Below are 24,583 nucleotides of genomic sequence, written 5' to 3' on the forward strand. Positions count from 1 at the left end.
TTATACTTTGACTTTGCTCTAGGACTGTATGACTATGGCTGAGACAGTCACATTTGTAAAAATTTCTCTTTATTTTCTCTCCCTCTTTTTCTAATGGCTTTTGCAGTCTCGAATATAATTTTGCTTACTGTTTACCCACAGACCATGCTATAGTTTGGTGTTCAAAATATAGTGGTCTTAGTATGCTTTGAGGCATTGGAAAATTCAAAAAATTGGAAGCCATATTTTCTAACCCAAATGGACATTCCAACCCACCAAACTGGACATCACAGTGTTAATCAGCTTGTCCTAGATTTTCTTTGAAATATATATTTTTCTCATTGGGAGTCAATATAATATAATTAGGATAATTAGGATTCTTAAGAATCCTACTTACTTAAAATCTTAGTTATTAAGAATGCCTTGGCTTAAGACACTGGTTGGGAATACTCTGTCTAGTTTCTCATGCCCTCATTGTCCTTCATTATATATGAAGGAGCTGTAGGTGGTATATCTGATTAGGAACATAGCAAAAATAATGAAAGGTCTTGATGCTCACATTCAGGAAAAGAAATAATGGGCTTCAGGCAAATTATTTGTGATTTGAAGATGTATCTCTCCTTCCCCTCCAAAAAAAAGTAATTAACTGAGCTTAGGTGATTTTCTTTTTCTTCTTCACTGTAGAACTTGGCAGAAATGAATAACCAAAGGCAAAACTGCCTAGTTAAGTCAATATAAATAAATAAGTAAAGTTGTGGAAAATGTCCAAAAGATAATAACACAGAACATCACTTGTTATTTCTTTATACACAGAGACAGCCTTCAAATTCCACAATCTCAGTTGTGGTAACGAGTAAAAAAGTGTTTAAGAGAAAAGAGGCAAGAGCCTGAATCAATGAATGCAGCTGTTTGCCACACTGTGAATAAGCAAAATCCTTGCTGTAAAGAAGCACTGATTTGTTTTGACATAAATCACTAGAAAAATGAGGTGATTGCAAGCATCAACTTGTGATAGATTTCAAGTATTTTGGAGAAACTCTGTGAACTGGAAACCCATGAGCTCAAATTGTAGTTGCAAAAAGCTCTGTTTGAAAGTCTGTCTTCTCTGTATCCCACCACTGTATTGTATTTGTGAATTACATGAAACGTGCCAGCTCCCTGCTCTGGGATTACATGGGTGCAAGAGAACTGAATGGAGACACGCAAAGCCAGGCAGCACTGTATTTTGTGTACTCTTCCGTGTGAAGGTGCTGCTGACCCAGACTGGTTGATATCCATGAGTGTTTGCTCAAAATGGTTTTGTTCCAGTCAGGCAGTACACGGTGTGTGCAGACCCATGCTTTTACATGCAGTTTCTGTTGTGACTAAAATTGGTGGCTAGAGGAAACCTTAGATAAACTTGAACAGGGCAACATGGGTGGGTCCAAGGCCAAGCAGGGAGGGCTGATGTGTTCAGACTCACTGACGGGGATGTCCTATAGAGTGGGGATATATTTAACTGGATCTTTCCCCATTTCTCAAACTTATGGAAAGCTAAACTTTTTTTTAATGGAAGAACCCCATAGTATTTCTTTAGGCAACAGGGTCCTATAGAACACAGGTGGGAAGCCCTGCTTTAGTATTTTTAATGGAAACAGAAAATACATAAAGAAAAGTGCATATGTTATAAGCATACTTCTGGATGAATTCTCAAAGTGTATAACCAGCCCCTAGATAAAGAAATAAAACATTGTCAGCATCCCAGATACCCCTTTACAATTCCTTGCAGTCACTACTCCCTGTTGAGGATAACTGCCCATCAGACTGATGTGGATTTGTTTTGTCTGTTTCTGAGCTTTTTAAAAGTAGACTATATGTACTCTTGTGTCTGGTTTCATATACTCAGTATTGTTTTGAGATTCATACATGTTTGTCACTTAGTTTTCATCTTCCTTGTTGTAACCCTTTATATGTTGTTTCTAGTTTTTGACTGTTATAATCAGTTTTTGATTATATGTGTATTTGTTTTAATGAGCTGGTTTTCAGTCACTTTGTACAGCTGATATTTTATAGGAGTATTCCTTCCACCTCTAAATGGAAATTTAAGGTAGAATTTGTTATGCTAGCTCTCTCATTGCTCTTTGTTTCTTTCTTTTTTTATGTATCACCCACACCCCACACAGCCTCCTAGTTCTCTTAAAAACAACCTACCAAATCTATATATTTCTTCCACTACAATTGCAAGTCTGAAGTTAAACAAGTAAGTTTCTTGAGTCTCATGAGAAGCAGAGCCCACAAATATATTCTAGATGTTTCCATGGACCGTGAAGTTGTATATAAATAGTAACAATGTTAAGATGCTACATATGTGCTTTATATTTTCACAAGATTTCACATCTGGTATTTCACTTCCACTTTTTGAACTTCTTAATGCCACTTGCTCTGTCACAGATAGATGAGGCTCAGCTATAGTTTGGTTCCAGAGCTGGTACTTGACCCAAGGTCTCCCACATCCAGTGAGGTGAGACCTCATGTGACGTATCTACATACAAGTGTTGTCTTTTTGTGTGTCCCCCATACTTTCCTGGTGAACTGAAGAACTCACCCACTTCTTGTTCGCACTTGGTGTGAGCATAGATGTGATTCCAGCAGTCTCTTTTTTTTCTGCCGGTCTCAAGCTCCCAGTTTTTGGCCTTGGCTCTCTTAATAGGACTTGAATCTGCATGAGTTTTGGTGCTGCTGGGAGTATGTTATCAGGTTGGTTTCTGAAAAACAGATTGGGTTTCCCTCTTGGCACTGACTTAAGCTGTCAGGCTCTGCCTCTCTAAGACATCAGGAAATTTTATTTGTTGGAATCTTCTGGATTCTGACTGGAAAGCATTCCAGACTTGCGATCTAGGCTTGATGATCTATCAGTGTCTCATCCACTTTAATCCTTGGCTTTAATTACTCATCCATGTCTGTATAATTCATAAGCATTCAGTAGACCAAAAAGTTGCTTGAAGGAGAAAATGAGAGAAAAAATATTTCACTCTAATGAATTCCTAGTACACTCCATTTCTGGTTTTAGTCCCAATTAAGAAAAATAAGAGATGTATAAAGAACTGATGAGTCTCCCCATTTGTGAGGAAATAAGCCATACTGGGTCCTCACACTACTTTTCCATCTCCCAGACTGCATGTCATGAAGCACCACTTTGACTAACTTTAGGTTTTCATTAGTAAAGTTGGGCAGGAGGTTTTGAATTGGATAAAATCTAGGAGTCCTTTCAGTTTTAACATTTATTGATTCCCCCTCCCCCCATTTTCTCTGGGCTTGTAGAATCTAGTACAGGTTCTCATTGGGGGTGGAATGAGGCAAATTGTCCCAGAGTTACTTGGAGATAAGGCCTCCTTAAGGCTGACCACCTGATGGCCTGGTTTGGGGGAATGAATGCTATATAGTGCTATAAAAGTGATGTCTGTGCTTAATATAATTATCTATCAGTCTTACATGAAAAAGAGACACTATGTTATCATAGGGGAAGAATTAAAGCCAAGTGAGAATCTGAAATATTAAGTCATCCTCCAGAATAGACTGAAGCTCTTGGTCAATTTAGGCCGCCTTTGATAGTTCTGCCATTATGCTTGTGCAGCCCTCTCTTATGTCATCATCCTACAGAAGGAAACGGTCACCTCAAAAAATGCCTGTGACTTCCATGTTCCGGAAGAATATTTTATTTTCTTATCTGATGGATACTCTGAAGGTATTCTGCACTTAACTTTTGGATAAAGCAAATTTCTGCTAAGTGAATGAGTTTGTTTTCATTTCACTTTTTATATGGAATTCTGAGGGGCTAGATATAAGGTCACACAAACAAGTTGACCCCTAAAGAGAAATTTGCTTTTTGTGGCCCTTCCATGGATTCCTTATTTCCTTCCCCTTAATCTTGCTGACTGTGAAACTGTCTTATACTAGCATAGATCACCCTATAATTTATCCTTTCCAGGCCTAAGAGCCAGTTTGTATTTCTGGAAAAGAAAAAATCTTGCAATGGGTTAAAAAGTTTATCCACAGAGATTTCAAACACAAACCCCATATTCAGTGCTGGAAATGCTGCATCAGGCTTCCACCCACAGTATCTCCTACAACTCTGAGAGGATTTCAAGGTGACTAAGTCTTAAGGGGAGCTGAGTGATGTCTGGCTTTTTTTGTGTCTCCTGAATCAAACTGTGGAGACATAAGGTTCTCACTAGGTAAGGAGTCTAAGTGGGATGACTGATCATTCACACACAGAGGAATCTAGAACCTTGAAATGATTAAGAAGATAAAATAAGTCCACTTATGAGGCATAGAAGAGATGAAAGAGGGGATGGAGGTTGTTATTCAAAGGTTTGAGATCTGGAAGTTTATGACAACCTGCTGAGCTGGCTTGCCATAGCTAAGTGGAAGTGTCATTACAGTTGATGAGGCTGAGAAATTATGGGGCAAGATATTACTATGGTTACCAGCCTAACATCAGAGTAACTAAATATGGAAGGGGCCACTGATGGGGGAGGAAGAAATCACCTTGAGTAGGAGTCACCAAGCCATCTAACCCAGGTCATGGGATAGGAGAGGATGACATAACCATTTACAGGGGAGAAGAAGCCGATGCACTTAACAGTGACCACCTCCGGGTGGTCAGCCTTGAAGAGGTCTTATCCACAAATAACTCCAATTTGCCTCATTCCATTCCCGGTGGGAACCTGTACTAAATTCTACAAGCCCTGAGAAAATGAGGGGTAGAAAAAGGTGGAATCAGTGAATGTTAAAACTAAAAGGACTCCTGGTGTTACTGTTAATCCATCCTTCCCACCCTGCTGCCCCCTTTCTAATTCTGTGTGCTGGAGAGTAGGAAAGGAAATGGTTCATGGAGGTGGAAAAAACTTCAGTCACATTGTTCTTTCATGAGAAAAGTTAGCACAGTCACACTGGCTATGCCGTTTCACCCTGTAACCAGTAAAACCTAACACTTCTGAAAGAGGCCAACACTCACAAGTTCTCTGATATCATATTGTGCTCCTTTTATGACAGCTTAGAAAAAGAAGATAAAAGCATCTTTTGAATAAATATTCTGGAGTGCAACTTTATTCTGAAGGCTCTGTTATGAGTGCTCTTTGATTTTATGGAATAGGGTCAGAACATTTTAGGTGTTAATTGACCTACAGAGCATCCTAGAGATGTGTTCTGCCCTTACGGCTGCTTTGAAGTTTAGTTTTGACATTATCAAAACTAGACAGGATATTTCCATGTTTGTGTGGTATCATCACTCTAATCAATTGGTGAAGAACTAGAGGAGGAGAAGATGCTCAAAGTGAGTTTGCATTTGGCCTTGTACTATGCTAAATTCTGAATGAGATTCTACTGTAAAGGAATAAAATTCTTATGAATATCCCTGGAATTTTCAGGAAGGATCTGTGTTATAAGAAACAAATGTAAAATATACATTTGCATGCAGCTGTTGCTTAATAATGACCTAATATCAATAATAAGAGGTTAAATAAGCCTTGGAATTGTAATCATAGGTTTTATTGTGTGAAGGGACATCTGTGTTTAATTAGCTGGCTAGGAATAAATTCATTTATCTACCTAAAATGAGTATGAAAATCTGTCATTCAGTACTATTGTTACACCATCTTTGATGAAAATAGCTCAACATTAACCTCAACATTAAAAACATATTCCTCTTTAAAGTCTATTAAAGATCCTTTAGTACTTTAACTTTTTCAAATGTAGATCAATTTTCAGTTCTCTTTATTGAGCCTATATGCACTTATTTATATGTGTGTCTCCATGTGAAGGATTTGATTCTTTTTATTACCATCCATAGTATAGTATATAGCTATTTTGACATCAAGTCATATCATACCTCAAAGTGGTACTTATTGTTTTGTTTGAGATTTGTTTCTCCCTCAAAATTGTTTTAATTTTGACAAAATGGTCTAGCAAATGCCTTTAGGTCTTTGGTACTCCTGAGCTGGCTGAATGATACTGTCTCTGTAGGAATAGGCAGCTGTATTTTTCTGTTGAAATGCAAACCCAGCCTATACAGTTAGACCCCAATTCAGAATTGATTGAGGATTTTTTTTTTCCAAGTATCTGGGATTTTTTTCCTCGTGACTGGAAGCCAATTCAACCTGCTTTAATACTAACAGGATTTTACAGATTTGCACAATTGAAAGTTTAAGACTGGGAGGGGCTGCATGCATGGCTAAGTCCAGGAATTAAAAACTTCATGTAAATGCCGTCTCTTGCCTCTGCTTTCCTGTATCAGCTTTGTCTTTAGGCCGACCTCTCTCTAGGGACACGTTAGTCTTATAGCTTGTATTTCCAGTGTGTGTTAGTTTTCTATTACTGTGTAACAAATTACTCAAAGCTTAGTGGCTTCAAACACCTATTTATTAGCTCACAATTAGTTATGTAGGTCATAAATCTGGGTGGACTTAATTGTATTTTCTGTTCAAGGTCTCACAAAACTGAAAATGAGGCACTGGCCACCATAGGTTCTTATCTGGAGGTTCTGGAGAAGAGTCTGTGTCCAAGATCTTTCAGCCCATTCAGTTTAGTTCCTTGTGGCCATATGACTCCTCTGGTCCCTGTTTCCTTGCTTGTCATTGTCTGGGGGCAGCTCTCAGCTTTTAGAGGCTGACTGCCCACCTTCCTGCTCACAGGGTCCCCTTCATCTCTGAGCCACAAATGATGCACCAAATCCTTCTATGCTTTGAATATTTCTGATATTGTCTTTTGTTATCAGTAGGAACAAACTCTGCTTTTAAAGGGCTTGCCTGATTGTGTCAAGTACACCCAAAAAATCTCTGTGTCTTTGGTCAACTGAGTTAAGGTTTAATTACATCTGAAAAACCCTTCCTAGCAGATCTTAGATTAGTATTTGATTGAATAACCAGGATGTAGGAATCTTGGGAGCCATCTTTGCGATTCTTTCTACCACCTGGTGTAAAAAGAATCTCGGCTCCAAAAAATCCCATACTCGAGTCTCATTTATCTGTCTTGGTGCATGTAGCCCATTTCAGAACCAGTCACTATGACCTTGGGGTTTGGAATGAACTGATCACTAGGTGTAGACCATATTTCCCATTTTGGATCTGGGAGTGATATCATCAGAAGATGGGCAAATGCATGCTGGCCTGCATAATATTGGTCTCTAGAAGCATAATATCCAAGGTAACTTTCCTGTCTGCTGGACCATTTCAGGATGGCATTTAGCATATTTTTTCTAATGGTTTTCTGAGTTGAGATAAAGTGACCTTGCTTCCTACCAAGGTTTCTTCCTCAGCTGGATCAGTGTCATATGATTCACTTAATTTTTTCCAACTTTTCTTGTCTGTGTCAACAAGGGCATCCTGTAGCCAACATGGTCATGCTGTGAACCTTAGTTCTTGTTTCTGGTTAAATGAACTGCATAGCAAAGAAACTGAGCTGTTTCCAGGCCTGGTTTCTTCTGCGCTGTCATTCAGAGGCAGCTATTCAGTCAGGCTTCTTGTTTCCAGGGGAACCAGGTCTGTCGTCCTCACCCTCCAGTGAGGCCTTAGAGCAGCGTTGGCAGAGAAGGCAGAAGGCATGCCGACAGCTGCCCATATTCTTGTTTGTCTGAGAATAAATTTGAAGAAACTTCAGAGGTGTTGGACTGAGTAGAGAAGTTGCCACAAGACTTACTATAGCTGGCCCACCTATGTTTGCCCTTTGCTTACCAGCCTTCCCTATCACCCACACTCTGCTGTCCTGTTGGCTCTGTTCTTTCTGCTGGTATGTCATCTTGATCACTTTCCTTGTCACTTGTACTTTCATTGAATCCTCTTTACACTAATCTTCTCGCTCATGGAAGGCTGAGGAGAGCACAGGGCCAGGGACACATGCTGGCGCTATCAAGGTAGAGGGAGAACTCAGAAATGGTGCCTGCCAGTGCCTCCCTCCCTGGAGAAGAGTTCTGACAGGCCCTGCTCCTCTGGCAAATGCTTAAAGATTAGCAAGTTAATCTCCTTCACATAAAATCTGAGCACTTTTCAAACTGCTGCTTTCCCTGATGTGCATTAGTTTGTGTGTGAGCCCTGTAAGAAATGTGTCTCAGTTCCCTGCAGCCCCATCCATGGGTCTCCTGGACATGAGTCCCATTCATTTTCAAAGCCAGATATTTTGGGGGCTCATATCTCCATTGTAGGCCCCAGGGGCTGGGGTGCCTAACATGGGGCATAAATCTCTCAGTCCTCAGGAAGAAACTCTGGATTGGTGAGATCCCTCCGAGTTGTGGACCATGATGCTGGGGGTTGGGTTTTTGGCAAAACCACATCTCCGCCTCTCCTACCTGTCTTTATGTGGCCCTTTAACTGTTGTGAAATTGCTGTTCAGCTAGGTCTATTTCAGAGGGAATTGCTCCATATGTGGCTAAAGATTCGGTGTATGTGTAGGAGAAAGCAAGTTCAGAATCTTCCTACACCTCCATCGTAGACCACCTCCACCTAATTGAGTTTAGTTTTTAAGCAGAATATTTTTCAGGGCTAAAAGAAATGGAAATAGATGTAGCCACCAGGAATTAACCTTACGAATTAAAACACAGACTAGATTTGTAGGCTACTGCCCTTGGGATCTAATGGATGCTCTGGAGAAATGATTTGTTAGGGGTATTTAACCCCCTTAATATCTGTGCTTTTGGATAGTATAAGAACTAGTGCTTCAAAGAGAGACTATTGAAATTCATTCCATGAATTGAAAACAAGATACACTCTATTTTTAGAAAATCAGTCTTATCTAGAAAAGCTCAGAGCCCTAAATTAATATATTAATTTATAAAACTGTATTATTCTCTCCCAAACATGTTGTTTTTATGTTTATTTAATAAGGTAAATATAACAAGAATATCACAATGATGTGAATCTAAGTTCAGGACTCTTCCTTCCCAGGTTTTGAAATCATTTGGCTGAGAGGAAATTTGGTTTGTTTTTTTGTGTGTAGTGATAGTACTATCTTTGCTTAAAAAGAGGTGCTGATAGCATCAGAATAGGACCTGGATCCTCTCGTCAAGATAGGGCTCCTTGAGGTGAATATCTTGTTTTCTCACATTGAATTTCTGCATTGGCGAGTGAAGGCTGATGATCTACAGTAGAGAAGCCGAGGTGGGCTGAGCCGAGGTATGTCACCTTTCAGTCAGACTTGGCTGCAAAGCATACTGGGACAAAAGCAACAAAGACCCCACAGGGATTAGCTAAAATGCCAGTGTCCATAAAGGCAGGGTCAGTTTGGCATTTTCTTGTAGGCATAACCATTGAAAGAAGCCCATTTCTTTTGGCAAGGACATCCAGTAACCAACCAGCAACAGTACTTCATCCCTTATGCTTCTTGGTGCAGGGGTCCAGCTCTCAAGGGGAGTCCAGGGCAGGAGACTAGTGAGGATGTCAGAGGGCAGAGGGTCAAGGAAAAAGCTATTGTCCCTGGGACAGGTAGAGCTAAGTCTGCAAGCAAGGCGGTATTCAGAGTGGGTCATGGCCTGGGGAATAGGGTGACATTTCTCGAAGCACATTGGACCTCCTGCATCCAAATGACTCTGCCCCAGACCCTGGAATCCAAATCTCTGGTGTGGTCCCTGCCTGGGAATATATTATATCTTTAACAAACTCCTTAGTGATTCACAAGCATTGTAAGTTTCTGACACAGAGCAGAAAAGGGGCTTGGGATGGAATATTGAGAAGGCCCTCCCAAGAACTGCCTAGAGGGTCCAGGGAAATAAAACTAACATACAGTGGCAGCCTTTTTATTGGCTGGCTCCTGTTCTGCTCATTGTGTTAGGTACAGGAGCTCAGAAGAGCCAATAAATGAATAGATTAATAACTAAAATTACATATTAGAATGAGTGTTAAGAAATAAATAGGATTCCAGCAGATACTGCTGGGCCCTGTTTAGATGAGGTAGTCAGAACTGCCTCAAGAATTTGATTGAAATTTGATGGACTGTGAAGCAGCTACAGCTACAGGCCTGGGGAGGTGGACACGAACAAATGTAAAGGAAGGTGTGGGGGGCAGAGGGGAGGTGAGGGGCATATATACAGTAAACATGAAAACTTAGGGAAGGAGAGTGATAAAAAGAAATGGGGATGTTCAGGGACCTAGTTGTATCCCCAACTTTGAGCAGATTTCCAATTTGATTTTGCTTCATGTCACTGTAGAGAATTGCATACAGAACTTGGATACATACAGGGAGGGGAGAGAGCCACTAAACCTCTTCATAGAATTTAAAAGTAAGCTGTCCCTGTGCTACAACTGGTAAATTGCAGATGAAGGCACCCTAAAATAGCATTTAACCATCCAGCCTGTGTGGGTGTTCTCCATTCCGACCCAACTAAAGTGGGACCTGGTAATTGTAGAGGAGAGAAAATGAGTAGAGTATTTTCTAAAACAAGTAGCATATTTTTCATTATGTAAAAGAGAAAAATTAGCTTTTAGAAAACCACCCTTGGGTTTCATGGACTTCTCTCTGATTTCTTTCATGACCACATGGGAGAGTTGGAAAAGCAGAAGTAGTCACTCTCCTTTAGAGGCCCCATCAGCCTTTGTTCAGTTTTCCTGCAGATGCTAGAGACCTCTTCTTAGAGACTTTGGATGTAAACCTGGAAAAGTGCTGCTGGGCTGGCCCTGAGGGATGGCCCCGGGCAGCCTTACAGGTAGAAGTCTAGTAAGAGAAGGGCTGGATTGAGGTAACACTAGGACCACCGGGATTTACTGCCCTTCCTTATTCTGCAGGGGAAATGCATGTTCTTGCATTAAAGGTCACCTAGTCAGGTATGATGAGACAGTGAAACAGCTCTTACTCATTCTCTTCAATCATACTTGTGATTTCTTTCTTCCATCGCCCTGTGACAGTAATATCTGTCATTACTGTTTGATTTTTTTGCTTGTATATTAGCTGTCTCCCCTCTAGACTGAAGTCCCAAGAGGAAGGGGTTGACATCAATCTTATATGCCAGAGCCTAATGCAGTTCTTTGGGCACTGAAAACTGACAGAGCCTGGGAGCCACATGTGTGGCATTATCTGTGTGGGGTCACACCCCCTGTGTGTGCAGGACCAGCTGTCCACGGGTCTTCTCAGTGGTGGCTCTTTGGGGCTCATCCCCGAGGGGCAGGCTAGATGTCTCCCATCACCTGCATGGAAGGACCTGAGTGTGACACTGGCATGATGTATGCAATGGGAGAAGTTCCTCCACCTCATCCTGGGGTCCTCAGACCTCAGGACAGGAGTCCTTTCCTGGGCCCATCCCACACAGGGCGTCTGAGCTCTGACTCTCCCTTGCTGTGCTGAGGACAGCAGGTTGTCTGCGGGGCAGGAAAGGGATGTAGCTGATGTCAGCTGGGCTGCACAGTGGCCTCCGTTTTGCCGCCAGGTTCTCAGTTACGGCTGTTGAGGTTTTCCCTGCTGCTCAGAGGTGGTCTTGTCCTGTAAGACCTTCATCTTCTCTCTCCTGTTCCATTTGCCACTTCGTTTCTTCTCCATCCCTTCAAGCTTACTCCTAGGAGTAAACCAGCCATGTAAATGAACCTCTTGATGCCCTGTCTTGTTTCTTTTTCTGAATGAGAACAGTTGAGGGAGAAGGCAGGAGAGGAAGATGGGTGAGGACTACAGATTACTACTCCTAGGTGTAACTGGGTCTCAGCATTATACCTCTCTCCCTGTGGGAGCTCAGAGGCCTCTCAGGGTGAACTGGCATGTTCCTGTGCATGGAATTCTTTCCTCTTTGTGATGCACGAACCTTGGCTCAGTCCATGAATACGAAGCGTCCACTTGGTGCCAGGCTCTGTGACCCATCCTTGGTATATGTGCATGTGTGCTTTTCTTTCCTTTATAGTTGTGGGGGAGCTTAGAAGTCATTTAGTCTCCAGTCCTTCCTAGGCCAATGCAGAGAGTAAGGCCCTGGGAGATAAAGTGATGAGCCAGGGACTCAGAGCCATCAGGACATCTGGCTTCCTACACGACCAGAGCTCTTCCTGGTGGCCTCTGGGGTTTGGCTGTGCTGGTAATAACCTCAGAGCCTGTTCTGGAGTGTTTGCCATATCCTGTGCTGTGCAAAGTGCTTTCCATGCCTGCCTTCATTTAATTCTTAGAGTAGATGCCATTGTCACCATATCATTGCTTCTTCTCACAGATGAAGGATATAAAGCTTGTAACAGCCAAAACGCTTGCCTGAAGCTTGATGCGTAGTGTGTGTGGCACAGGTGATGTGTCCTCCACTTCCTGTGGGTGCTGTGCCCTCTTCTGCCATGCAGAATATACAAGGGTGCATGGCGTTTACAAGAGGTGGCCTGGTCCACGCCCTCTCTCTAAATGTAGGGAAGGACTAGCTTTCTTGCTTTCTTAATTCTTTTTCACTTCTAAAAAATTTGTGACAAATATATATAACAGAAAATCTACCAATCTAGCCATTTTTTAATATACAGTCAAGTAGCAGTAAATACATTCACACTGCTGTGCAACCATCACCACCATTCACCTCCAGAGTTGCTCACCTTCCCAGTCTGAAATGCTGTACCCTTTAAACACTAATTCCCTTTCCCTTCCCACCACCCCCTGGCTGCCACCATTCTATTTTCCAACTCTATTTTCTCACAGTTCTGGAGGCTTAAGCCCAATATCAAGGTGCTGGCAGAAATGGTTTCCTCTGAAGCCTCTCTGCGTGGCTTGTGGACAGTCACCTTTTCTCACTGTGTCCTCGTGTGGCCTTTCCTGTGTGTGCTCACCCTGGTGTCTATCTTTCTCCTTATAAGAACACCAGTCATATTGGAATTAGGGCCCTACTCTTACAACCTCATTTGACCTTAATTGTCTCTTTATAGGCCCTGTCTCCAAATACATTTATGTTGGGGGTTAGAGCTTCAAAATATGAATTTGGGTGGGGGGACACATTGAGTCCATAATACACCTGTTGCTACGAATATGGATGTGCAGATATCTGAGTCCCCATTTTCAATTCTGTAAGGGTATATACTCAGTAGTGCAATTTCTAGGTCACATGGTAGTTCAATTTTTAATTTTAGGAGGAACTGTTTTCTGTAGCAACTGTACCATTTTATATTCTCATGACATTATTCCTTAATTTTCAGAATAGTTTGTTCTTTTTGAGGAGTCACTCTGATTTCCAGTGTCCTTCAGTAGGAAGCTTTCATAAAATCATTCATTCCACCCCCCACCCCCCAGCTGCTTGCAAATATTTCCAGAAACAGGGTGCCCTTTGCTGCTTGTATACCTCCTGTCAGTAACCTATGTTCTTGCTTCCACATTCAGCTGCTGGGAAAACATCTAAGAAAGGAGGCAGAAGCTGTAAAAAAAAAAAAAGGCCTGGTCTCAGGTAGCTTCCTGTGAGCTGTAGGCTCTCAGGCAGAGGCCCCTAGGCATAGAGAGGTTTGCCAGAACTTGCCCCAAGTCCAAGCATGGACAGGGAGGGATCCTGAGCCTGTTTAGGCACCGGCCACTGTCACTGGCCAAGAGACAACAGGTTTAACATGGTCTCCAATGAGCAGCTTTTAAAACAGTGCTGTAGGTTCCTAGTTACTCACATGAACAGAATGGAAGAGAGTGTGAGAATGGGAGTTGGGTCTGGGGGTATATGGGAATGTGAGAGGTAAGGGGTGTGTGTGTGTGCCCCTGTTGTAGAAGATGAAAGTAGGAATGAGAGTTAGGCATAGTTGGGGTGAGGCATTTGGGGGTTAATATGTATGTGTGGAGGGTCGGGTGAAGGCATGCAGAGGGTAGGGGGTTAGGGGATACAGACCAGGTAGTGGGGGTGTGTAGGGCTAGGGAGTGGTGTGTGCATGGGGGAGGGGCTGGCAGTTGGCTGTGAGGGTGTGTGGGGAATAGAACACTAATAGAGGGTAGGGTGTGTGTGTGTGTGTGTGTGTGTGTGTGTGTGTGTGTGTGTGTGTGTGTTGGAGGGTCATAGCAGGGACAGGATCAAAGTCTCCACTCCAGTGGCCCCGCAGAGAGAAGCCCCGTGGGTGGTGAGCTGCTGAGGCCTGCTGTGCTTTTCCATTGTAGGGGAGCAGCACCTGGCCAGGGACTGAGGCGTGACTCACTTTCACCTGGTTAGGGAAATTAATTTGCTGGGCATCTGCATCACGGCAGGATACATGCGTCAATCTGTATGACTTTGTTCTTTTTAAGAACCATGGGAGAAATTTTAAATGAGAAATGAAGAGGGGAGGGAGAGGTTATGCTGGGAGCTGTGAGATAAACTGCTTCTCCCTCAGTGGCTGGGTCACGCTGGGACCAAGGTCATCTCCCTCACTCCCTCCAGTCTGTTCCTGGTAAGAGGCAGCTGCGTCTTCCCACGTGAGAGAACTAACCTCAGAGGATCCCCCTCCCCTACATACAGATGTGGATAAAGGAGCCCTGAAACAACTCCTGGTTGCCAGGCAGCCTCTGCAGCAGGAACTCTGTGCATTGCAGTCTGCTGCCGTCTTTGCAGGTCAGGGATGCTGGCTTTTATGAATGGTAGCCTGGGAGGGGCCTAATGTCATCTGCTCCTGATGTCAGCACAATGAATGAAACGCTTGCAAAGCGTAAAGCCTAAAGCACCCGGGAACCAGATACTGTCTCAGATTGGTTCTCTAAGGGCAGCGTGTCTTGCTGACGAAATCATCAGTCCCATGTGTCACGGACAATCGATATACATTAGGATTTAAGTGAGGCAAAAACTAAGGCTACATGTGGGATAACGTGTATCTGATTCTGGCACAGCCAGCTCTGTCTGAAGCAGCTGTGGCCTCAACCGTCTTCCTGCAGGAGCTGGAGAAAGGTGTTTGTGAGAGCCACGGACCCGCCGCTGTGTGTCAGGAATTTCCTTAGCTAGCCTGATGTTCTGCTTTTGCTGGCAGAATTCCTTGCTGAAGCTCCAGGCCCTTGAAACTGATCTGTGCTCTGCATTTTTGACAAACCAGGAGGAAGCTGTTCAGGTGCACGGAGTCAAGGACGCAGCCCCCGCATGGACCCAGAGCGTGCCTGGAGAAGGTGCAGATGCTGCAGGTAAGTGGCTGGGCTGGGGAGCGCCCTCATTTGTACTCTCAGGACAGTTCATCCTCTTGCTGCTTCATGCGAGACCTAGTCCACTGTGGGAGACGGTGCGTGGTGCAGTGTGAAGGCTGAGGAGGCACTTCAGTTATACTGCGGGAGCTGGGGGGGAGCCGGGAAATGAAGATATGTTGTGATACAAAGCCTTCTGTCTAGCTGGGGGCCAAGAATCAGACGTACATAAATGGGTTAAATGAAAAGCACCCATCACAACTTCCAATCTTCATTTTTCTACTGGGTCCCTGTCGCAAACAAATGGTGCTTTTTTTCTATCTCTGGACTTAGAATAGCTGTGCTATATTGAGACTTATGATATTTTTGAGGTAGTAAAAGGACAAGTTCAGCATTGCTACTTCCTTTCTTGCAGTAACTACTTGTAAGACGATCCATCAACCCAGGGAAAGTGGAGGTGAGTGGGGTAGCTCATTCTGACATTATATTGTCTTGTGATGTCTCAGTGTTTTCAGCATCAATTTCTGTGTTGAAAACTCTCAGAATTGGGTCTCATTTGTCTGTTAGTTTCTTTCATTTTAATCCTGCAAATAGTAGGTTGGCTAGCAAGCAGAAGGCAAACTAATGTACCTGGGAAGGCTTAGGCAGGAAAGAAAACACTAATTTACATGAGTAGAAATGAGGGCATGGCTTATCTTTTCTAACACAAGTGGGACAGAAGTTTGCAGATGTTTCTGGATGAATGAAGAAATAGGCTTCTTGATATGTCCTTGATCTCCAGATATTTACAAAGGTCATCTTATTTCAGTACTGTTAGCAATAGTATGTTTAAGACATTACTGTTCAAAATAGACCCACATGGTCCAAGCAGGGAAAACAGTCATCTCCAGTGTTTGAATGTATATTAATAATAGTATAATAATAAAGCTACTAATAATTATTATTTAAGACTTTCTATGCTCCCGGCACTGTCTAAGCACTTTATATATTACATTAAATCCTTTAATTAAACTGTGAAATAATAGTATTCACAGTCAGGACACTGAGGCCTAGTGTAACACTGCAGGTTAAGTGGTATAGTTTTCCCTGTTGGTGAGCTATCCTTGCTCTTCTGGTCATTATGTTTGGAAACTGGGCAGGAGTCAATGTCAATCCAATTAGGGATTTAAATCAAATTATTAGACAATGCCCTTCTTCCATCTTCCCCAACAAACAACATACAAAACACATAAAGAAGTCTCAAGCCAAACACAAGTTACCTTTTGAGTAATCAGATGTTTTGTATAGCTACTTCAGTGTCTAGCAAAGGGTTCCAATAAAGTATGTTATATGTTAGATATGGCTATGTTTTTTCTTTTTTAAAATCATTATTTTATGTGTCTTGTTTTCCCCAAAGGTCAAGAACAGTTGTGCACTTTCTTACTCTGGATGGACAGGATTTTGAAGTGTCACTGGAGTGTTATTAATACTCCTTGTAAAATGGAAATGCATACTGAGTTTATGTAGGAATCGCCCATATAAAGAAGCCATCAATACATTCCTTGTTAAGCATCAAATGGCAGAAATGGACAGAAGGCTCCTTATAGAGGAGGCTGGTGGGGTGGATGCTGGATTTTATAAAATGTAGATGAATCTGAGATGTCCCAGAGCCCTTCTAAGAGAATCTGTGAAAAAGAGATTTCACTTCGTCTGTGTGCGCACACACCTGGCAAGAACAGCATCCTGGTGTTTTGACCTTTGTAGAGCTTATAAATAAGGAGTCTCCTTCAGCTAAAAATATTGCATGGGAATTGATATGGGGAAAGTGAAGAAGCTCCAGCCTCTGTATTGGATTTTATAATACCTTATTTGACATGTGTTTCTAGTTTTCAATAAAACCCTTTGACACAGTCTAGAAACCACTGCTAGATGTTTTCAGGGACCTAAGGAGTCTTCATTTGGCAGGGATATCTCCAAAGTGATAGGCTTTGGAATACTCTTTCACAATTTAAGTTGTGGGAAGGTTTGGTCTCATTGTCTTCTAAGAAACATTCTTACAGGAAGGACATACAATTTTTAATCCTGTGTCACTCAGGAGGAAGACATTTTTGTTCACATCAGATCAGCAATTCTTAACTTAGGGCTTGTGAGTGGATTGCTGGGGTTGTTTTTGTACACTATGATGAGACACTGGTTTTATTTTGGGGGGAAACCCTGGTGAGAGTATGGTTGCATAAGATTAGCACACAGGGCCATAAGCCTATAAAAAGTGATAGTAATTTTTCTTAAAGTCTAGCACCTAACCCTGAGCCTTACATGTATATAAATATTCAGTTAGTAATTGTTGATGTCAATAATTGGTATAACAAAGATAAAATCAACAGCTGATTTTTACACAAATATCTGGGTATAATACGCTACCAATTAGCCATTAAAAGCAAACATAAATATAAATTGATGTTTCAGAGTTACTTTAGGCTTGATGAGGGCCTGACTTAAATAGAGCTTAACTTTTGCAGGAGGCATCTGAAATTATGGTCTGACCAAAGTACTGTAGTCTCAATGTCTTGGTATCAAAATGCTGGATTTTAGCTTGGGTTTATAGGTTACAAAGGTCAGTCCCATATAATGAAGTACCTGAAATGCCATCCTGTTCAAGAAATCCAAATATGAATTGCATTTGCAGCAAGATCACATTTCATGGCACCTGTGGAATAGCACTATGTTCTAGAACTTTCCTGCACATCAGGAATGCCAGGAAGCTTTTCAAACCTGGGGATTCTCAGTCTTCATCTCTAGATTGTCTAGGGAGCAAGTTCCAGAATTTTTGTATTTCATAAACACTCCCAAATATTGGGAAGCATTACTTAAATGAATATTGTCTTGAATTAGGAGAAAAGATCAAGTTCTCTCAGGTTCTCTCTGACTCTGCTTCACCTCAATTTCATCAACAGGAAGAGGCTCACAAGCCACATGAACTTATAACTCAGGGTCTTTGGCCAGTTGACTCAGTTGATTTACTTCAGGAGGAGAAAGGTGCTCAGGCACCCAGGTCTGCAGGCTGCAGATGGGCAGGATGGGGACAGGGACAGACTTGAGGGATGTGAGGACCTCAGAGAAAAGTGACAGAGAGGGAACCAGATGCAAGGCACTTCGGGACTGTACATAGGGTAGTCAGCTGTCCTGGTGTGCCCAGGACTGTCCCAGTTATAGCACTGGAAAGCCCCAATGCTGGGAAGTCTCAGTCCCAGGCAGTCCATGATAGCCGATCACCTTACCACTATATGCAAACTGTCAAGTGTGAGGTAGAAACCCACACAGTCCTTAGGCTTGAAATCCCGCTAACTGAATCAACAGCCTCTTACAATTGAAGCAAATGTTTCCTTCATTGGCATGAGCAAAAATCTGTTCTGGTGTTGCTGAATGGAAAATGGTATGAGGATGGTTTTTTCCAACAGCTTTTCTTTTTCAAAGTGTGCAGAAAGACTGTTTCATGTTCCACATGACTAAGCATAGTAACCCCTGTTCTGACCACCAGGTGGTGGATGGTATGGAGTTAGTAGCAAAAGCTGTCACTGGATTTAACTGAAAACTTATTACTAGAGATAGTAATTCCACAACAGTACCTAAATGATTGTTTTGTTATAAAATCTTGATTTTCAAATTCCATTTGGGTAACAACCTTACCCCTAATGTGGGTTATTAGAGAACAGTAATATTGTGTATCTATTTATAACCTATAATTATTCCCATAAAGAATTCTGCATGTAGATGTCTTTGTAATATGGAAGTTGAGGTGGAGCAGAGTCAAAGAGAATCTGACCTTTCCCTCACATTTTAATACACTTGTTCATATGATCAGAAGTTTCATATTACTTGGAAGTGCTTATTATGCTTAGAGATGTAGACTCCCCACCCAAATATGCAAAATTAAAATGTAGAGATAAGGCCTGGAATCTCTTGTTTGAAAAGCTCCCCTGGTGATTCCGAGGTACAGAGAGATTCAGGAACACTTTCTAGAGCACACTGCCCCTCGATGGGTGCCATGAGGTGTGTTCTTGCTTCAGGTGTAGTTTATACTTGATTTCTGGAACAGGGGAGCATCTCAGGTATCGTGCTGCATGAGTCTGATCATCCATGTAACCTGACATTTCATTCTATTTGGAGGCAGCCCCAGGTGGGCTTGGAAAGTCAGTAAGAGTAGTGTCTCCAACCTCAGAAGTGCACAGAATTCCATATACATTTTAGAAACTTTGTTCATTATGGTTCTATGTGTATGTGTGTTATTTCCAAACCCTTCCTGAACATTTTTAAAGCTCCAGTATGTACCACCTGTTGCTTTAACTAAAATATGGCTCCCACTGTGGAAAGTAGTACTTCATTTTTTCATCCTACATTGATTCTTTAAAGCTGTCAACCAGGATTGAATTTTTGCCCCCATGGGCACACTTGGGGATATGTGGAGGCAGTTCTGGTGTAACAGCTCAAAGACGAGTGCTGCTGGTCCAGTGGGTCAAGGCCAGGGATGCTGCTGGCCATCCATAATGCACTACTGAGTGGTAGGGGTTGGGAAGAAAGGAGAAAGGTGGGGGGCTTCCCCAGTCAGTCTCCAAAGTCTAAGGGCTTCACACTATGTTGTTTGCATCCACCCTAAGTGTTAAGTCCCTGTAATTCTAATATTCTAGACTTTGAAATTAATGCCATTACCAGACTATATACTCATTACATAACTAATGTTTTTTTTTGGTTGAAGTATAGTTGCTATACAATATTATGTTTCAAGTATTCAAGTGGTTTACCAGTTTCACACATTAGTAAATCCCCACCCCATACTGCAGTTACTGTCTGTCAACATAGGAAGATGTTACAGAATCATTGGCTGTATTCTCCATGCTGTACTACCATCCCTGTGTTCAACTTATATTATGATTTTGATTTTTGTGCCCTTTTGTCCTCTTCCCCCTCCCCATCCATCCACCCCATCCCTCCCTGATGGTAACCACTAGCCCTTCTCAGTGTCTATGAGTCTACTGCTATTTTATTAATTTTGTTTTGTTTTATTATCTCACTTAGCATAATACCCTCTAGGTCCATCCATTTGTCCAAATGACAAGATTTCTTTTTTTTATGGCTGAATAATATTCCTTGTGCATATGTACCACATCTTCTTTATCCATTCATCTACTGTTGGAAACTTAGGTTGCTTCTCTATCTTGGCTATTATAAATAATGTGGAAATAAACATAGGGGTGCATATATCTTTTCAAATCAGGGATTTTGTTTTCTTCTATAGCTAATGTTTTGAAAATCACTTTTTTTCTTTATCCATCCCTGTTTTGTCAGACTAAAGAGACCTGGATTTGCAGCTGATGAACCTGATACTGCCCCTCTGTTCCCAGTCGTGTCAGCTTATCTGATTTATACTGTCTCTGGGTCCCTGTGCCTTTCTTGATTTGCATTTACCTGACATGCATAGTGTATTCCAGATGGGGCCAAATAATAGAATTTTATTTGTAAATATGGGCACAGGTATTGTACTTTTGCAAATGTTACTTTTGGGGAAAATTGGGCAACATATCAACATATACAAGGGATCCCTCTATTACTTACAACTATATGTAAAACTACAATGATCCCAATAAATATGAATTAATATCTAAAACAAATATGGGCACAGGGATGTTCTATAAAATAATTACACAATAATTATGCTTCCCGGATTGTTTTCCAAACCCTTCCTAGAGATGCAGGCTATTTTCTTGGCCTTTTTATCACATCAGTGTATTCCATATGAGCCCCAAAAATCCCACTCCCTATCAAACTGATTGTTTAGGGCTTATTAAGAGTAGATGGATTAGTTCTCTTCAGCTGCTTTGCCTCCTGGCCCACAGTGAGGGTCATCTGCCACTACTGAGCTGCCTCCTGGTTTGAGGGTACCTTCTGTGGTTTCTTAGCATTTTACTCTTTAAAAAATATCAACATCATCTGCAAACTCAGAATTATGATTCTACTTTCTCTCCCATATCATTTCTGAAATGTAAAATAAGGCTAATCCGGGATCCATTTTCAAGGATCCATAGTGGCACATCCATCATAAAGATACAAATTCAACCGTATTCTTTGCTGCATTTTGTTAAGTGGATTTTGTATCCATTGTAAAACATTTTAGCCCAATCATCATTTATTTGGTCTTGTTTTTAAACAACTTTTGGTGTGAAAACCCTGCCATAGACTTCTTGAAAGTGCCCCAGTGTTATATTAACTGGCTCTGCCTTCTTCAGAAACAGTTTCTGTGCAGTACTTGATGTGCTCCTCGGATGATCTTGGACAGGTTATTTGATCTCTGTGCCTCAGTTTCCTTTTCTTTCAAATAGGAAAACAGATCTACTTCTTAGGATGATTGAGAGAATGACATAGCATAATATGCATGAGGCTCCTAGCACATCCCCCAAGGGAAATGCTGAATTAATTGACAGTTATCATTGTTAAACTGCTGGGCATTCTTGCCATATTCACAGCTTTAGTTGCCTTTCCTCCAGTTGACACTGTTTACATTTGTGTTTAAATATCTACTCTGTCATAATTCCAATGACTTTCAAGGTGTGGAAATGTCACTTACTACTTTTCATTCTCTAGGTTCCCTCTAGACTCTTGCATATGATTGACATTACACTAGTTCCCTTAAGCAAAAAGTATTTATAGTAGCAATAATCTGTAGAGCTGATGGTTGAATAATTACCTCCTACTAAAGTTGAAACTACATTTATTACCATAAAATCTATCCTGGGCTAAACCTGTGACAGAACTTGGCTGGAAGAGATCCTTACTGTTAATAATTTTACTCTGATACTTTTATAACCATCTTCATAGTCCCTGAAAGAGGGATCTTCCCATTAACCTTTTGTTTTCCAAAGAAAGTATCTTTTTACATGATTTCAAAATTCTTAGATGACAGTGGAAATCTCTGAGGCTGTTTCTATAACTGCCTTACATGGAAGGAAAAAATAAGTTCTATAGCTTAAGCTGCCAGGTGATGGTTTAGAAATTTTTTTGAGTTCAGTTTTTAAGGTAGGCCAAGGACTGTGATATAATGTGTATTATCCCAGTCGTCTTTGCTACAGTTCTTTACAAATGAGGATTAGGAGTTTGAAGAAGCTTGCATGGTCAAGGACATAACAAGTGCAAGCCAGGACTCTGACTCAGTGGTCCAGGCTTTTGCACAGCAGGCTTAGTTATGTTTTTTTTTTGATTAATAAATTTTATTTTTAAGAACAGATTACTATTTATAGAAAAGCGAGCAGACAGTACAGAGACTTCTTATGTACCTGCTTTTCCCTGCACATAATTTCTTATATATTATAGCTATTTTAATCCTGTATTTCTGTTTATTTGTTGTTCTGTGCTTATGAAGAATACAGCCTGGAAGTGGCCAGAGGACATGCCCAGATGGTGGTGTCTGGCACTGCTTGGGATGCTCCCTCAGGCTCAGGGTGGGCAACCTCTCCTTCTCTTCTAGTTCCTTGACAAGCGTGCTTTTCTGCAGCTCTGTGTGGAGCTGCAGGTCCAAGTTCTTTGACTCATTTTTCCAGGCTGACAGTAGATGAGCCCCCATTGAAGGTGGTCATTTTCTTCAGTAGTCTATTTGCTTTGTATATTCTGTTTTCCTTCTACATTGTAAAGCACATCTACTCGCAAATGCAAAATTTTTGAAAATGGCTCTAGTTATCTTAATAGCAGATTTTTATCAGCTGTGTCACTGAGGTGATTATTTATGCAGGAATCCACTAGAAGACCTGGGGAGTCATTTAGGCTGAAAGTGATAGCATCACAGCACCCAGCTTTCTCTGTGTACCAGGAGGGCAAGTCGGAATTCAGACACACCATCACAATGGTTCTTGCTCTTTCCCCACAGCTCAGGCAGAGTTCTGTAATCTGAGCATATGGCTCCCCTTTTGCGACACAGAGAGGGAAATAATGTTTTAGGAGGTTAGACTCTGTTCATTGGCCATTCCCCTGGTTATTTCTTGGCTGTTCTTGGACAGTGAACACATAGGTTAACAAATAAGTCTTAAATAATCAGAGAAAAAGTGAATTTTCATCTAGTCACCTAGTAGATTGGTCTAGAGGATTATTTCTTCATTTGTTTTGCTGCTGTATAGACACTGCCTCCAAAAATTATTGGAATCACCCCTGCCTCAGATGTTCTATTACCAAATGATACAGAGTGGATTCCTTCCCTTTCCCAGTACGTCAGAGCACTGGAGACCTCCCGTGGGCCAAGTCATCACAGCCCAGAGGACAGCTCTGACTCAGGGTGTGAGTCCCTGACATCTGAGGACCTTAGTCTTCCGTGGGCTAGAAGCTCACTCCCACTGTGCGTTTCCTCAGAGCAAACTCAGCCTCTGTCACCCTGCCTCACCTTCCTATTTACCCACCCCCTGCCACTCAGAGGTCTCGTCTCTTTATTTTTCTTGCCCCAGGGCTTTCTGGCTGCTTTTCTTTCTCCCCCACTCCCTTGCCACATTACCTTCCTCTGCCTCTGTTCCGCCTGGTGGTCTTCACTGCCTCCTTTCTTTTCTTCTGGGACTTCCCTTTGCTAAACTAGTTATGGTGTGAAACTAAAGCATATTTAAGATATTTATTGAATGTCACTAGACACTTGAATTTATTGAATATCATTAGAAAATGGAAAAGTTGGGTGAGTTCAAGCTGTTTACACATTTCAAAATGATGATGTACACAACCTATTAGCTAAATGACAGTGTTACTTTCTTGGTTGGGCCTTTGTTGATATTACTTTTCTTAAACTATAGGTCATTTATTCCCTGTTTTTATCATTAAGACCAAGAAAATACTAAAAAAAGAACCCTAAAAGGCTTGTATGAAAGTGTATATAAGTCATTAGATTTTTAAAAAACTGATGACAAATGACCTTGAAGATTGAGATGTATTTTTGCAATATTAATGTTATATTTACTTGCAAAAAATGTTGCATATGTTAGGTATAATAGCAGTGACTCAAGAAAAAAAAATTCCAAAATTGTCCTCCTATAATTCTCTAGGGAGCAGGAGTCATGGGATTAAATTTATTTTAAGAACCAGTCAAAAACTAAAACCTGGATCTGTACTTACAGATAGAAATTTAATTAGAAGAATTGTAACCAAAAAGGCAGAGGAAAGGAGTAAGTTTGGGTCTGAGCTGAGTCTTGAACCATGTAGTTTTCTTGTTTTCAGAAAGGACTTTGGAATTCTCATTGCTCAGCTAACCAGTGCCCAAATCTATTGCCCATTCATTTTAATTGAAATCGGTGCATTGGCTCCTACGAAATGAAAATGAGACTCACTGCTCCCCAGCTCACCCACTTCAGAAGGGGGGTTAGGGCAAGTGCGTGCTGAGATTGAACCCAATTAGACTGTCTCCTGAGCTCCACACCTATGTATACTCGGGGCCTACTGGGAACCTCCAATGGGATGACCAAAAGTACCTCTTCATGCATCCAGAGCTGAGTTCATCTCTTCCTCCCTCAGCCAGCTCCCTTCCTGGTAAGAGAGAGCACCACAAATACAAACTGACAATTAACATGAATGAGGGATTATTATGTCCCTTTCC

The 24,583-nt window shown here is 41.6% G+C and overlaps 1 protein-coding gene across 12 annotated transcripts in view; it reads left to right on the forward strand.

Moving 5' to 3' along the window:
* The window catches only part of FAM13C (family with sequence similarity 13 member C), a 119,405-nt gene that overhangs the window by 67,765 nt on the left and 27,057 nt on the right, over positions 1 to 24,583 (forward strand). For 9 of the 12 annotated variants that reach the window (XR_012133240.1, XM_073241020.1, XM_073241019.1 and 6 more), the window contains 2 exons: positions 14,913 to 14,997; positions 15,410 to 15,451. Coding sequence is in view for 11 of the 12 variants with exons in the window: in XM_073241020.1 (XP_073097121.1) it covers positions 14,913 to 14,997; positions 15,410 to 15,451 (127 nt within the window). In the remaining variant the exon portion in view is untranslated. The remainder of the gene's footprint in view (positions 1 to 14,912; positions 14,998 to 15,409; positions 15,452 to 24,583) is intronic. The other 3 variants (XM_073241022.1, XM_017675465.3, XM_017675466.3) reach the window with 1 other exon arrangement.

This window comes from Manis javanica, chromosome 7, assembly GCF_040802235.1.
Source record: "Manis javanica isolate MJ-LG chromosome 7, MJ_LKY, whole genome shotgun sequence".
Lineage (NCBI taxonomy): Eukaryota > Metazoa > Chordata > Mammalia > Pholidota > Manidae > Manis > Manis javanica.